This window comes from Diadema antillarum, unplaced genomic scaffold, assembly GCF_040938485.1.
Source record: "Diadema antillarum isolate AM-2024a unplaced genomic scaffold, OU_Dant_1.0 seq00001441_RagTag, whole genome shotgun sequence".
Lineage (NCBI taxonomy): Eukaryota > Metazoa > Echinodermata > Echinoidea > Diadematoida > Diadematidae > Diadema > Diadema antillarum.
In genome coordinates this window covers 809538-827181 of record NW_027272190.1, presented here as the reverse complement: position 1 = coordinate 827181, position 17644 = coordinate 809538, and the positions used below count along the sequence as shown (strand labels likewise).

At 37.9% G+C, this 17644-nt stretch overlaps 1 protein-coding gene across 1 annotated transcript in view; it reads right to left on the bottom strand.

Moving 5' to 3' along the window:
* The window catches only part of LOC139709523 (retinoic acid receptor alpha-like), a 36370-nt gene extending 23317 nt beyond the window's left edge, over positions 1-13053 (bottom strand). Inside the window, exons 1-3 of the mRNA XM_071621483.1 lie at positions 13041-13053; positions 12287-12444; positions 7923-8064 (exon numbers count right to left, since the gene is read on the bottom strand). Of these exons, the coding sequence (XP_071477584.1) occupies positions 7923-8064; positions 12287-12444; positions 13041-13053 (313 nt within the window). The remainder of the gene's footprint in view (positions 1-7922; positions 8065-12286; positions 12445-13040) is intronic.
* Positions 13054-17644: the final 4591 nt, after the last annotated feature.

The following is a 17644-nucleotide window of genomic DNA, read 5'->3' as shown; positions in this document are numbered from 1 at the left end:
AACCAGTGGAGCAACAACAATGAAGGGATTATCAGATTAAATTGAAATTTAGCACAGTCAATTAGAATATTCTGTCCATGATTAATGCCACATATCAGAGCAGTAGTAATATCCTTTCAAAAGTTATCAAACTTGAAAGTGAAGATTTTGCAAAGGGTTATCAAGAAATGAAAAGAGGACTCTAAGACATACCTGATCTCACTACTCTACAAAAATGGGTTGTAGAAAAACTACTGAAAATGCACTTTCCCATCCATTTTATGAACCCAAACTCAAGAATAATGTAGAAGAAGAATCGCTCTTTCAGAAAATATGGAAAACTCAAAATTGACTTGGTTGACCCGATTCACCTTTCTTGAGTCCTCACTTGAAATCAAGGGATGCGACTTTTTGTTCGTTTTGTGATGCAAGGTCACATAAATAACTTCAGGCAAGCCTCCTGCCAAATTACTAAGAACATACGGCCATAATCATTCTGATGGCAAACACTTGACTACTAGAATGGACCACTGACCAGGAAGGGGGGGTTGTTGCTCTCAATCCATAAGACTTGCAATGCACTTACAATTTCCTCCAAAAGCATCAAATAGGGTTCTGGTTTTTAGACATATGGCGTCATCAATGTTTTCCCCCAAACAACATTGTTTTTTTAAATATTTTCCACCACTTTCTAGGAGTGGAGAAAAGGCTATTATCCTTTTCAAATAAGGGCTCCCATCTACATCTACTCATCTCATAGGGATAAGGCAGAAGAAATGATAAAATCAGTCTGTTGCCTACTAATCATCAATAGCAGAGACACCAACTCTCCCGTTTTGGACGGGAGATCTCCCGCCGAAATCCCATTTTTGCAAAATCTCCCGTTCTCTCGCTTGAGATTTAATTTCTCCCGCCCTGGCTCCGTGTCTCCCGTTTGAAATGATTTCTTACTTTAATATCATTGTATGTTGAAAAATAAGCCTTAGATAGCATGAGAGAGCATCTAGAACCGAGCTTCCAGGGCCCTTAAGTGGGCCCTGGACCCCAGCCGCAAGAAACTTCGCATTTTGCGCTCGTAGTGTGCGCTTTGCGCACATCAAATTGGAGTCTCCCGTTTGCTATGGGTTTCAGGCGGGAGAATCTCCCGATCAGAAGGTGCTTGGGGTTGGAGTCTCTGCAATAGGCACAACAGGGACACCATCCTTCTAAACTGCACTGCTGTATTCTGAGGGCTGAAAAGGCAGTAGTTGTATTTTTTTTTTCAAGGCAATTCCGAAAATACAATCTTTGCTTTGCTTGCAACAGCCATGAATAATAAAACATTGCGAAAAACAATATTTTCCATTAACCCAGCAATATTTTTTTCTGGGTAAAAAGAGTAAAAAATGCTACTAAAAATGAGCAGTTTGTATCTCTGAGGCATACACCGTAGGTGACCACCATCACCTGAGTTGAAATAAACTTGAGTACTAGTCAAGAGCATGATATGACTACCAGCAAATGCTTTCTTAACTCGCAGTCCAATAAAATGCAGAACACTGTTGAGACTCACAAATGTTAAGCAGAGAGAATTACCAGGCTTCAACTTGTAGTACTCTTTCAAATCAGTAAAGAGTCATTATAGGCAGGGAAGGAAAATCTTTGTGATAATCTGCCTTGATTAGATTTGAACTGATACAAATTGAATTCCCTTGATTTGCCTTGATTTGTACCAGATTGATGTTTTCATACATGTCAAGTTCTCATATAATCTGCTCAAACCCACAAACCCGCCTAAACTGATCGATAAATTAGCAATTAATGCCAATGTGCAATGAAAGCATTTCTCGCAATTTCATTCCTGTCATATGCAGACTGCATTTTATGTGATGATTGATTATCAAGCAGTGTTCACTAATGGACTTGTGAGAAAATTCTCAGTTTCCGTCACTGTTTATGTGGAAAAATCATGGCTCTACAATAATGTTACTTCTGACCAAGAACGAAAAAAAAAATCATAGATCTTTCATACAATTTACATCAAAGCAAAGCTAGGGTATTTTGTCTACAGATTTGATCACTGCATGTCCAGAGTAACAACAATCTCTAAATGTTTTATTGATTTGAAAAGAAACAAACAAACAAACAAAAACAAAACAAAACAAAAACAGAATGTTTTTCCAAGCGGCATTGCTGTCCCAGAATAATGTAGCACACAGGGATTTACGTCATGGCACATAAAGAGTTAAGTAATGCTCAGAAGTCAGTAACCACAGAATGCATGGATCCCAAGGGGACTTGAACCATTGACCTTGTGCTTGATGGTCTTATACACTGAAGCATGGCAGCTCCTTGCATTTGGTCATCATGTTGACAACTGTAACGATCTTGCACAAAGACTAAGCAAGCTGTGCTCTCACCATTGCCATGAATATAAGAAGTGAGAGATTAGTATTTCATAATTCATAACACCGAACCCTTATACTGTGCTTCATTTGCAGATATAGGCAGATTAAAGAGACTGTACAGTACTGGTTGAGGTGGAGATTCATGTTTTGAATATTCCTAAGTGAGATAGTGAGAAACCTCTTATCAAATATGAAAGAGCATGTAATTTTAAGAAGGATTCAACGTTTATTTGATGAAAATTGGTTTTCAAATGGCTGAGACATCCAGAAAAGTGATAATAATCAAAGGCGATGGGCGACACCTTTTATTAGGATCTATTTGTTTCACTTTGTTTTTGGATATCTCAGCGATTTCAAAACCGATTTTCATCAAATAAACTTTTGATACCCCCTAGAATTGCATGCTCTTTGACATTTCATAGAGTGATTTCTGAATATCTCACAAAACGTTAAAAGCAAAATCCTCACCTCGACCAGAACTGTACACACCCTTTAACCTATTGAAGACAAGACCCTAGTATACTCGGGCAGGTGTCTATAGAGTAGACTGCTGTCGCAGTATCAGCCCGTCCTCAGCGGGTTAATTTATCCAACCATGTGAGGTTATGAAGAGGTGAGCTTCAATTTGCACAACAATGTAGGGAGCTCTGCGAAAAAGTCTCACCAAGTTCAATTCGTCTCAGAGCTTATCTCACCAGCTTTCCCACTGAGTTCGCGGTCGTGTTTTTAATTTTACTGTTCTGAGGAGTACTGTCATTAAAGAAATGATGACGCACAGAACACTTAAATGACTCCCGATTATTAACCTCTCGCTGTGCTTTACTGGCAAAGAGGCACATCCATCGGAGTGCTTTTTTTTTTTTTTTTTGCTGATTGGCACAAACATCTCAAAACTCTACTCACCAATGAATAGAGATTAGCTAATCCCCTTAATCCCTATTGAGTCACCATGGCTTTCCTGACGGATTGAGGCAATTTTTTTTTATGACTGAATGGGCTGGATAACTAATCATTTTGTTACATTTAGAGGATATTTATTACCAAAATGTTGACAAAAAAAGCATGGCAAATTTTATAGTATCTGGTCACATAGAGGGTTATAAGCTACAACATAGGTCCCTGTTAAAACAAGTCCTCTTTAATGGGAAAGCATTATAGAAAATATAAATCCACTTCTGGAACCACAAAAAAGGATTAACTTCATCACATTCTGGTCATAGCTATCAACAATTATCATTTGTGCTAAATGTAATGTGAACAATGCGAGTTTGAGACAGCACAGGGCTTAGAGTTGGCCTACAGGTAAATAGACGTGTACAGTGCAGGGGCGGCGCAGCTGTGGGGGCCGTGGGGGCTCGGGCCCTCCCACTTTTTGTGTACCAAACAAAGGAATACATATTAAAGGTGTCATCACTTTGGGCCCCCACACTTTTTTCAACCAAGAAGTAAGTAAGTGGCACTAAATGGGAGGGGAGCAGTGGCGTATCTAGGGGGGGGGGGGCAAGGGGGGCACGTGCCCCGGGCGCCACTCCTTGGGGGCGCAAAAAAACGAGAAAAAAAAAGCGAAGAAAAGAAGAAAAAAAAAACGAAGAAGAAAAGAAAAAAGAAGAAGAAGAAGAAGAAGAAGAAGAAAAAAAAAAAACTCGCCCGGAAAGGGGGGGGGGGGGGGAGGGAGAATGGTAGGGGGGCAGAAAACCAAATAAAACAAGATAAAAACAAAACATGATGATGACGCGGACAAAATGACAATGTTTATTGTGTTCACACAAGAATTCCATGTTCCGTAAGCTGAAATACAAAAATTTTCGGCGCGCTCGCTGCGCTCGCCCGCCAAATATATATAAAAAAGAAGGTAAGAACAAAACTTGATGATGACGCGGACAAAATGACAATGTCTATTGTGTTCACACATGTCATTTCATATTTAGCAGGCAAAATGTTTCACTGAGCAGCGGCTGCAATTTCTTTCGTTCTGAAGCGATCGCCAATTGGATCAAAAGGCGCCAACGGTTTCGAACATACGGGGGGGGGGGGGGGGGGGGGCGCAAAAAACCCCAAATCAAACAAGATAAGAACAAAACGCAATGATGACGCGGAAATATACAAATTTCGGCTCACTCGCTCGTACTAATTTAGAGTATTTTTTCAAGTCCTCAGTTTGGTGGTATAAATCGTTATCTATAAGGCCGTCACTATATCTTGATTAGAATTGTAAGATTTAATAAGCAAAAAATGACAAGAGTTCCATGTTTAGTAAGCTGAAATATAAAAATTTTCGGCTCGCTCGCTGCGCTCACTCGCCAAAATTTATCAAAAAAAGGAAGAAGAAGATAAGAACGAAACGTGACGATGCGGACAAAATGACAATGTCTATTGTGTTCACACATGTCATTTGATATTTAGCAAGCAAAATGTTTCACTGAGCAGCGGCTACAATTTCTTTCGTTCTGAAGGCGATCGCCGATTGGATCAAGAGAGGACGCCAACGGTTTCGAACATACGGGGGGGGGGGGCGCAAAAAAAAAAATCAAAAAGATAAGAACAAAACGTAATGATGACGCGGAAATATACAAATTTCGGCTTCAGTTTGTTGGTATAAATCGTTATCTATAAGGCCGTCACTATATCTTGATTAGAATTGTAAGATTTAATAAGCAAAAAATGACAAAAATTCCATGTTTTGTAAGCTGAAATACAAAAATTTTCGGCTCGCTCGCTGCGCTCGCTCGCCAAAAATATATATAAAAAAGAGAGATAAGAACAAAACGTGATGATGACGCAGAAATATACAAATTTCGGCTCACTCACGCGCACTAATTTAGAGTATTTTTTTTTTTAAGTCCTCAGTTTGTTGGTATAAATCGTTATCTATAAGGCCGTCACTATATCTTGATTAGAATTGTAAGATTTGATAAGCAAAAAATGGCAAGAATTCCATGTTTTGTAAGCTGAAATACAAAAATTTTCGGCTCGGTCGCTGCGCTCGCTCGCCAAAATTTATCAAAATTCGCTACATTTAAATTACCCTCAAAAGATCCCTTTTAAGTGCTTGAAAAAAAGCATATCATGTAGACTTGGTTTAAAGTCCCTACCGGGATGGGGTTGGGGTTGAACACTTTTTCAGAAATTAGGGGCGCAATTTTCGCGCTTGCCCCGGGCGCCGTTTCCCCTAGATACGCCACTGGAGGGGAGAGAATGAGCTGAGGACTTTAGTGGATGGGGAGAGATGAGCTGAGGACCTTTTTTTTTTTTTTTTTGCTTGTTACCTCATGAAACCTGGAAGTGGGCTCCCACACTTTTGAAAACACTGCGCCGGCCCTGCAGTGTAGCAATAAATTATACTTGTAGATGATACACCTAAGGAAACCAAAGCCCATGTACAAATGTGGATTGAGCGAAACCAGCAATATTAGCAGAACACATCAGTGAAAGTTTGAGGAAACTCTGACAATAGATTTAGAAGATAGATATTTTTAAGTTTTCGGTGCCATTGTTGCTGAACATGAAGGCTAATGTACTTCATGATGTTCTAATGGACAACAATATAAAAAAAAGATATCAGAGAATTTTGCATAGAAAGTACACATTCCATCAACCTGTTACTGACATATGAAGGGTAATTCTCCATGCTTTCTGAAAGAGCTATCAGTCAAGGGCACTTTCACTATGGTAGAAAAATGAGAATATACGTGACCGTGCATCACAAAACGAACAAAAAGTCACACACAGTGACTTTGTGTGAGGGACTAAAAATAGGTGAAATGGGTCAACATAACCAATCTAGAGCTTTTCATATTTCCTGAAAGAGCAGGTCTTTTTCTATACTATATTAAAGTTTGGGATCATAAAACAAACAGGAACTTGTGTTCTCAGCAGTTTTTCTTGAATACTTTTTGGTGGAATAGTGTGATTAGTTGAAGAGTTTGTTCGCAAAAACCGATAAGTCCATTTTTGAAGATTTTGAAGTACGGTCTACATAAAGTACAAAATAATACCTTTTAAATGACATATTGGTCCCTACACATAAAGGTACATTTTTGAAGTTATGGTCAAAGGAAGCAAATATTTTCTTCTCTTTTATTTTTCCTGACCTTTAATCGCAAATATCTCCATTTGGCAAATATGGACTTATCGGTCTTTGCGAACAAACTCTTCAGTTGTTTCTCATAGAACCCTCTTCCCATTTTTCAAATACCCTGTCCATACACTTCACTTTCAACTCCAATAATTTTATAAAGAATGATGATGCTGCATTTATAACTGGTATTAATCATGTACAGAATGTGCTAATGAGGCATGCTCAATTTCAGCGTAATCTGATAATCCCTTCTTTGTTGTTGCTCCAGTGGTCAACATCCTGTTTTTTGTTCAATTCATCCCACAGCTGGCATAGCTTGGTAAAGATTAAGCGCTTGAATACACCCTGTACTTCAGAACCTGTTTTCTCAGTTCACACTTTCCAGAGTATGTCCTTTCTTTCCAGAATTTTAAATAGGTTAGGAGAGTCCATTTGAATTGAGTTATACATATATATACTCTTTTAGAATCTATCATTAACTAAAAATCCATGATTGGCGATTTTTTGTTTGTTTTGTGGTGCAGGGTCACATATTGAATTTCTTTACATATTTTTTTTTTCTTTTCCATAATAACATCATGAAGTGTAGTAGTCTCCTTGTGCAGCAATAACAGCACCATAAATAAATTCATACATTTTCAAATGATTGACTGTCCAATTCTTCTCAAACTTTTACTGATCCTGTATTCCACTTATTCTGCTGCTTTCAATCATTCCAAATGTATACCGGTTGAGTTTCAGTTTCCTTGAATGGGGTCCTTCCAATGGCGATACACTATATACATGGAGTTTCAGTTTTTTTGCGAGGGGTCCTGTAATGGTCATACATTGTGTACATTGACTGTCTATCAATGCTTTAAACATCTATATACAGTCAACCTTGCTTATTAAAGTCAAAGTCAAAATACAAAAGAAAGAAAGAGAAAGTCAACTAAGAAATAAAAGCATGAACACATGTCTATGGAAATATAAAAGGGAATATATCAAATGGAATATATTTTCCAATGGTACAATATGTGCAAGTATGCCATCATTGCAAGGATTTCTTATGGCTTAGTGAATATTACTATTTTATGGTAATCATTTAAACACTGCAAGATTGTGTGTACAAACCATGCACCAAAGTTAGTTACATTGATCAAGCGTATCAATCACGTTAACATTCACTGAGAAATCAATTTTAATTGATTCTGATTACTCTAATATCTAGAAATTGTGATTAGAAATTAAAGATGTAACCTTAATTGTTTTGCTACTCTGTTTGTATTTCAAAATAAAGTCTCCCTGTACTGCAAGGAAATACATTTCAAATTCGTAGAAGACAACACATCCTCCCAAGTGATTTTATCCTCATAGACACAATGTACATCACAAATAACACGATACGAAAAGATATAATGATGAGGAATGAGGATGGGTGTGAAAACCCGGTCATGAGCACCCAGGGAATCGATGTCGTGTTCACGAACGACACTCACATTCCTTGGACATTCCGACCGCCAGGCATTTCCTGAAACGACAGTGCTGGCACCGATTGCGGTTCACCCTCTCGATCGGACAATTTCCGGTGAAGTGGCATTTGTATTCCATCTTCTTTTGAATACTCCTTCTGAAGAAGCCCTGGAGGAAGGTGAGAGTGTAAGAACATAGTGAAAGATATGCAAGATATGGAATTCCTTGGAGAAAGATGTATTCTTTTCTTTCTTTCTTTTTAGGGGGTAGAAATCATCTCAGTCTTTTATACTGAGATTGAATTCCACAAATATCTAGTTGAAACCTACAACCACAAGGGAAATTTAGATTTACCTAAGGTATGCGATACAAGGGAGGGAAAAAAACAACAACAAAACTTGCACCACAGGAGTTCTCAAGTGGCAGTGAAACTAAATAGTATTTAATCTTGAGAGTAGAAAAAATTAAAGATACATTTGGGACATCCTTTTTATTGTTCCTTTACAATCAGGCAGGCTTCACACACCCTTGATAGATTGTATCATATACAACTTTATTTTGTTTCTATCTCTTCATTCATATCTATTGCATTTAATTATTAATTCATTATTTCTGCTTGGCAAAAAAACAATGTCTCCTGAGTGTAAGGATTCATGGGCAGCTCCTATACATTACACCTTTACCAAGCCATGTAAGTTTTGCTGATAGGTGCAACACTGCACTGCAAGACTGAATATCTAACAAATGCTGCAAAACTTTGCAGTGCAATATATTCAAGAGAGTCAAGTTTTGGGGTGTACTAAATCTTTTGCAATTCAGATCCTAACAATTTACTGATTAAAACTGAACTTTGCAGTCTTTACAGACTAACAAAAATCTCCACAACAACAAAACAGTACAATCTTTTGCACAATCTTTTTTCTGGCTTTAAGTCAGCGATCACAAAAAGCACACCATGAATACATCACGTGCCATGTACACACGAGTGGTTCTGTAATGTTTCAGCCAATCACTTTATGGCTTCACAGCTCCTGTGACTTTAATACAGACCAATGGTGGCACCTGCTCGTGTGTTTTCTTCCCCAACTAGTGCAGACACAAACTGTCAATACACACAAATTGCCAAATCAATTTCATCCCGTAAGCATCGCCCTGGCTTTTTCTGTTGGATTGACACATTGTTAGGGCCAAGTGGGGGATATTAGGTATGAATACTTTTGAAAAAACAAAACAAAAAACAAACAAACTTGCCAAGTTTAAGCCAAGTGCCTGACCAGATAAAGATCTGCATTATGAACACCTTAAAGGTCATGTTTACCTTTGGGCACAGCGATTTAAAAAACATTCAAGATATCACTTTTGATGCATATAATTAGTAGGTCAGTTGTATCACAAAACATCCTACCATATAAAGTTTTTTGTAATATAGCCTAAAACATAAGGAGATATATACTATTTTTCTCATTAAACCATAACTGTAGACAATTTAGTCTGGAAACATTTTTATCATAACTATTGTTCACATTTTGTATATTTAACAATACTTAACATCGATTATACTGGTTCAAATTTTTTACATTCAATGGTTGTTTCTATAAATAACTCACATTTTAGAACTACATTAATGTATGTTGAAGCACTAATGCTGGGTTTTTGTAAATTATGCCTTTAAAAACCTAACTCACAGCAAATCATGCACCCTATGCAAGTACCTTGAATCTTAACCCATTATAAACAAGTGCCAACAAGTGCCAAAAAGTGATGTCATATCTTCAGAAGACGACTGCAGGTGATTAAACTGATAGCTTTTGGTGATTACAAAGGAAAACTCCACTACTGAAGTTGGCTTTGGATAGTGCACAGGCAAGACAGAGCAAACAGAGTCGATTCAAACAGGACAAATTTTAAATGTTTTTTCATGGTGTGGACATTATAAAGACAGTTAAAATGGAATTGTGTCATGTGTCTCCACAAAATTAGTGACATTTGTAATAATTACACTCGTAGGAAATGGCAGATGTGGTGATATTATCATCTCAAGTCTTCCAATGACTTTCACAGAAATTTCTAGACTTTATTTCTTGACTTGAAATAAAAAAAGAACAAGTTGAACCCTTCATTCCTAATCATTTGAAGAATTGCAGAACAAAATTCTGAAATAGGTTCTAGAAATTCTGCAAACTCATTGGTCAATTGTGCATTGATTTTTACTAGTTGCACATTGCCTTACTGATGACAGCAAACTGTGAACAAGTTATCACACACATGTAGAAAGAGTTTGCTCCCTAAGCAAAGCATTCGGACACTCAGTATTTAATAGAGAGATGACTTTTGACTAGCTAAAACACATCCAGGATTATGCACCCAGTCATTCCTGGATGAATAGCTCGATATACTGGATGCTCCCATATCAAATGGATTTCCGAAAAAAAAAGATCCATCATCATATAAAACAGACGATGCACATGCCATTTTGCACATCAGTAATAAAAGTGGGCATGCAGTAACTATGGAATCTAGTCTACACCCACTTGGCTACGCCTTGTGGTTAAACTTTCCATTATCGTTGCCTCATACAGACAATTCTTTCAGATGCACTCAGACCTGTGCATCATTTATACTGATTACTTAAAGAGAAAAATGGGCCGCTGTTGCTGGATCCTTGAGCAAAAATAACTCAGTCATCTAAATATTTAATGTACAAACCAATGGAAGAGTTGTGAGGCAATAGCATCACTGCTATCACTAGTTTGTGAACAGATAATCTTCTGGTGAAACCACATGAAACTTCACAGCACACACAATTCCACAGTATTTTTATTTGATGTTTTATTCCAAGGTAATTTCCAGCACTGTTCTCATGTACTGTAAAATGAGGAATGTTCGTGTGCATTTTAATTTCACGAATTTCGCGAGCGGCAACATTCGCTAAATTAAAATGCACGCAAAAGTTCTTGCCTACACAACATACAATGTACATTGGATGCAAGTGGCAATTCATGAAATTTTCATGCTGCGAGAAAGGCCATCGGCTCCAATTCGCGAAATTTTCATGCCGCGAATATATTGTCAGGGGCAGATCCAGGAATTCTGGAAAGGGGGGCATAACTAATATTTCTGGTGCCACTTCTGGGTTTCATTTCATTTTTCAATTTCTTTTGTTTTTAGCGAAAAACAAAGGGGGGCATGCACGAGTTGCGCCCCCTTCTGAATCCGCCACCGATTGTATTCTACAGTAGTTTTCAGCCATTCATCTATAAAGTCAACTTGGATTTGATGTTGACAAGGGCATTAAACTCTTTGTGTGTTGTTCACTAATTGAAATACCTGCTATAAAGCATTCTTCACCAATTAGCATTGATATCTAGGGACTACTATCAATTAGATAGCTAGATTAACTGATCCCTATAATCCCTTGTGTCACCATGGCCTTCCTATTGGACTGAGGCACATTGCTACACTTAACCAATGGAGGACGGACTGATTGTGCTACAAAACACATTTCCCATAGACACCTGCCCGAGTATACTCCGGACTCGTCCTCAACGGGTTAAAGTGGGCTTGTTATAAAACTTTACATCAACGTTTATATATTTGAAGGGAATACTGTATGCTGATGAAAGAGTTTGGCAAAATAACAAGCATGCCAACCTTGTAAACGGCATTTGCAGTAATCTGAGGACTGAGAAGGCAAATTTTCTCTTGGAAGATGAAGGAAAAAATAGTATTTATACCTTTCTTGCAAAAGACATATACAACTTATATTATTTACAAGTTTTACACAAGCATCATGTTGGACCTCCCCTTCTTTCATTGCATGAATGTATTGCACCATTGGCTGCCAAAGGGTCAAGCATATAAATAGCTTATTAATGGCAACCATTCTGTATGGACATTCATAACACATGTATTGTAATTATGTCACAGATGTGTGTGTAATGAAAACTGTTGAAATTGGAGAAACTAGCTACATAGTATCATATGTGACCGGCGACAACGGTTTCAGGTTGAGAATTTTGAAAATTTGAAAGAAGATCGAAACTGACGAGTGCGATCCAACATAGGGCGTTTTGAAATTCCATTTTCGGTAGGAAAAACTTAGTGTTATGCTGTGAAATTTAGTGCAGATGTAGAAAACATCCCCAGATTCGATTTCTGCAAAAACCCTAAATCGACAAAAATAGTGTTCAAAATGTTTGTACCCCGCCTAGGAGGGAATTTGCTCTTGCGACTTTTGCCTGAAACCGTTGTCGCGGGTCACAAATATACACTAGCATTATGTTTGGTTATATTTACTAAAAAAGGAATTGTAAATGATGCCATACAGAGAATAAATATATCAAATCAAAAACATAGTAAATATAGCATTTTTGAAGACATAGATAAATACCTTACACCCTTCACAAGCCATGACGCCATAGTGGAACCCCGAAGACTTGTCCCCACACACCTTACAGGGCAGGCACAAGTTGTCCACCACCTTGTCAGAGCTCTCCTGCTCTTCCTGGGAGCCAGTGGGATTGGTGAAGCTGTCGATGCACCCCTCATCTGGATCAAAAGTACAAAGTCACACCTGATTAACCCCTTCTGTGCCAGGGAGTATAAAGGGGCTGCACAGTACTGGTTGAGGTGGGGATTCATGCTTTTTTACATTCCTAAGTGAGATAATGAGAACCCTCATATGAAATATGAAAGAGCATGCAATTTTAAGAAGGATTCAACATTAATTTGATGAAAATTGGTTTTCAAATCGCTGAGATATCCAAAAGAGTGATGATAATAATAAAAGACTACAGGCCACGCCTTTTATTAGGATCTCTTTGTTTCACCTTGTTTTTGGATATCTCAGCCATTTCAAAACCAATTTTCATCAAATAAACTTTTGGTACCCCTTTGAATTGCATGCTCTTTGACATCTCATAGAGTGGTTTCTGAATATCTCGCAAAACGTTAAAAGCTAAAATCCTCACCTCGACCAGAACTGTACACACCCTTTAACCCTTTATGTGCCACGTTCACATGTCCGACTCAGTGCCAACTTAGCATATTCTGCTCACAAACCCACAAACCTGCAAAAACCGATCGATAAATCGCCAAATGCTGCAGTACAATGAAAGCTTTCCTCGCGCTTCTGTTCGTCTCACATGTAGCTTGCATTTTATGTGGTGATTGACCATCAAGAGGTGTTCCCTAATAGATTTGCAAGTAAATTCTAAGTTTCTTTCACTGTTTTGTGTGCAAAGGTCATGTCTTTACAGTAATGTAGCTACTGGTCATTTCAAAGGAAAACAATCATAGATTTGTCATACAATTTTCATCAAAGTAAAGCTTGGCATTTCCTCTACAATTTTCCTCATTACATGTCCAGCTTAACAGAAATCTACAGAATTAACATTGTAGATTTGAAAAATGTAATGTTTTTTTCAGAGCATGACTACGTTGATGTCTCAGAATAATGTGGCACACAGGGGGTTTCCAACATGGCACGTAAAGAGTTAAAAAGCATTTGCAACACTACCAATGAGTTTTCTGCAAAATATAGCTAAGATGTTATATTTTAAGACCCTGAAATGCATTCAGATTGCTTAATTATATTGGGAGGTATCAATGCGAAAATTGATTTATTCTTATTTTATTTTATTTATTTTTTATTTCTAATTTTATTTATTTAATATTTATTTATTATTAAATCATTTTTTTGAGGGGGGGGGGGTTACATACTGTACAGGGGTTTTGGTGCCAATATGCACTCAAAGAACATGAAATTAAGTAAACAACAAATGCCTTTGATAGATTACTAGTTCAAATACATTTGCACACATACACTTCTCACATGGACTGAAGGAAGATTTTGCTACAGAAAGTATGTTTTCACCCTCAAATTGGCACCTTTCATTCTATGTGTAATTACATATCAAAAAACACTACAATGAATTGGTTTAAAGCCATCCAAATAAATGTGCATGAAATCAGAAAGAAATCTGTTAATATTGCAAATATGAGAGAAAAGGGATTGATGTACGTTTCTATTCGTATTGCAAATGGTAAAAAAAAGGAGAACATTTAGAAATTAAAAGGCTTTTGAAAAAATCTACAAGTGAAATGACTCTCCATGAACAACAAAGGGCTTGAGCAGGGCTCAAAGGGCTTACTAATGATAAAGATATATTAAAGCTAGCAGCTCTCTAATAGGTATAAGAGACATAAAGTAGCTGCTGTGGGCTCATCCCATTGACATAACTCAGGAGAATCTTTTCCTGTTGTCACATAATGAAAATTAAGCAAACAACAACAACAACAACAACAAATGGCAAACATTTTGTCAGTACTGCTATAAAGTATATTGTTCTTTCACTATTTGCCATATTCATTCATACATGTTATCTACTATACTTTATGACTTGTAATTTTTTACAAATTGTTATACTATATAATTTGTCAAACATTTACTTTGAGTTATGTGCTACTTTCTCCTGGATGGAAATACAAATTGTAAAACATCATTGAATTGACTTGAAACATGTCAGATACAGCAGGGCTCCACACTAACTTTTTTTTTGGTAGTCTGGTGGGGCCACCAAAATCATCAATTTCAAATTTTTGGTGGCCCGAGAGAAAAATTTGGTGCCCCCCCCCAAGAAAACAATGAAAAACATTAAAAGTCCTTTTTTTTTTTTTTTTAAATGAGTCACACACTCACTGTATGCATTTAGTAATGCACTTCTGGCGCAAAAAATTATGAATTCATTGACATACTTTTCAAAAAATGAAATTTGGTGGCTCGACTTTCATTTTTGGTGGCCCCAGGCCACCGGGCCACCGTTAGTGTTGAGCCCTGGATACAGGAACATGACACGAACAGTAGCCGTCAATTAATACAAACACATACAGAAATACAGATGGACACTTAAACACAAAAACATGTACAGTCAAACCTGCCTTAGCGGCCACCTGTCTATAGCGGCCACTTGTCCACAGCGGTCAGTGAAAAATCCCCCCGAGAGAAAAGCCCTGTTAAAGACCCTGTGTATAGCGGCCACCTGTCTAACGCGGCCAGCGGCCACAAATTTTGTTTCCCGCGGTAGATTTTAACCCGTTGAGGACGAGTCCCGAGTATACTCGGGCAGGGGTCTATGGGAAATGCGTGTTGTAGCAAAATGAAACCGTCCTCAACGGGTTAACCTGTCTATAGCGGCCACAGAGCCGGTAATTCAGGGTGTTTTTCTGATTTGTTGCCGTGCCAGTCATACATGGGCAATGTTCAGTGATCATCACCGCTGCATTCATCACTTATTCAGTAATAATAATGCGCTAGTGTTAAGCTTTCTTCACAATTGTACAACATGCTACTGTGCAACAATTTCATAAACACTGGCATTGTTCAATGCATGAAACACATGTGTGCATACGCATGTACATGTTCACTAAGTACTTTATACGATGATACATGTACATGTACATGTATAGGCAATGCACACATGTAGTTGGATAACCTGTCTATAGCGGCCACCTGTCTATAACGGCCACTTTTTTCGTTTCCCTTGGGTGGCTGCTATAGACAGGTTTGACTGTAATTTGATACACAAACACACATGGTCTGTCTCTGGATAAGATATCTTTTCATGAGCTTGGAATTGTGGATGTGCCTAGTCCCTTCTATACAGACACAGAGAGAATACATAATTTGCTAACCAGCAGATCTCACATCCACAGTTACTATAAAAGTCATTTGAACTTCTTTTTCTCATAATAATTTTTTTTCCTTAGTGGGACCAGTATAACTCAAGCAAAGCATCATTTCATTTGAGTTTACTGTGCACTGTTTTTATCCATACAGCAACAAATGCTGTATACGCCATATCTTAATACCGAGTCTAAATTTTCGCAAATCAGGATTTTCCGACGATTTTGCAAGTGGTTAAATTGGCGATTGTGGAGTACTGTGCCTGCAAAACGGAGAAATACGTGCATGACACATTCATATTGGGATCAGAGTCATCATTTTTGTGTGTCTTTAATTTCAACAATAGCACCCGACTTGCGAAATTCGTCAAAAAGAAAACCTCGCGAAATATTTGGCTTATTAGATATACAGTAACCTTTACAGAGCTTTGCTTAACAGTTTAACCTGTCATAGCGACCACCCAAGGGAGACAAAAAAGTGGCTGTTGTAGACAGGTGGCCACCATGGACAGGTTCTTTAACATGCTTTTTCTCTCAGATGGAATTGTTTTCAGTGGTCGTATACAGCAAGTGGTCACTATAGACAGGTGGCCGCTAAGACAGGTTTGACTGTACTGAACCTAGAGCATGGTGGAGGGCTTTCTATGCCAAATGGCACGGACATCCAGCTAGCTTCAGGCAAGTAATTGTTACACCTGAACAGGCTTGCCAATCTACAAAATTAGGTCAAGTCTGGATAGGTTACTGTGTGATAACAAAGAAAGCTTGAAGAGTTAGGCCCTAAGCTAAGCTACAGTATGTGCCTGGGGGAAAAACAACGATAACAACATCAAAAAGGTTTAAGGCACTATTTGACATTGTGGAGCTTAATTTCAGAAACTGTCCAACTTCTTTGCTCACTGTATGATGGTTTTCAAAAGCATGAAAAATATCTTTTGCTTATTTGCAATCACAGGTATGTCATACTTTTATAGGAAAGTAATCTCTTTTCTACCTACCGTCAATATCATGCGGCTTATAACAAAACTGACATTGAGATATAAGCAGCTTTTCCGGACCATATTTTTGGACAAGCACCGCTTTCACTGTGATTTTCACTGACACATCTGCGCAGCATGCCTGATTTTTTTTTCTCCCTTTTCAATGAAATTGCACCTCCTAACTCTCTCTTTAAGTTTAATTCACTCACTTTTGAATTGGTTAGGATCATCAAATTCTAACAAGACATATATACCATTATTTTAAAGCTTTTGAACTATGCAGAAAAATAAAATTAATTTTGCCTCCTTTTTATGGGTTTTGACCTTTGTAGTCACATATGATGATAACTGTTGGATGCAGCTGTCGCATTAATCAAACGAGTGGCAGACACATTTTGAGCCTCGGCATATGTCGTAAAACATGAGATTACAATAGGCCTACAATTTTGAAGACAATTATATATGAACAAATGTGACCCGCTACAACAAAAGGATCCTAAAGTCGCTGACGGGCGAGCCAATCATGGCCCAGAAAAATGCTATTTTCAGGCCTTTCCTTTGATCATTTAGCTTCGAAATTTTGGCAGATGATAGAAGATACATTAGACTACAAAATTATGTTAAAAACAGAAATCCAAACGTTTTGACAGATTTTGGTGATCTGACTTCAAACTCGATTTTCTCGGCTCACCCGTCAGCGACTTTAGGACCCTTTTGTTGTAGCAGGTCACAAATTGGTAATTTGGGTGAATTTTATTACTCTTTTGAGAATAGAGGTCAAATTATTTCCTATGATTATGAAGGTCACCAACTGTCCTTCAGCTGTCATTTCCATTTGAATGAAGTGTCTGAGTGTCAATTAAAGAGAGTGCCAAACATACACCGATGAATGGCTCATTATGCCTCAGAAGCATTAACGGCAGTCTTGAATAGGAATGACTGGTCAGATATGGTCAATTCAGGCTATCAAGTTGATTAAGGCTAATAATGACAGGTTGTAATTGAATTGTTTTCAGCAACAGGTTGTGGTGACAGGTTGTCGGTACAACAACCTACACGTACAACAACCTACAACAGGTGACAGG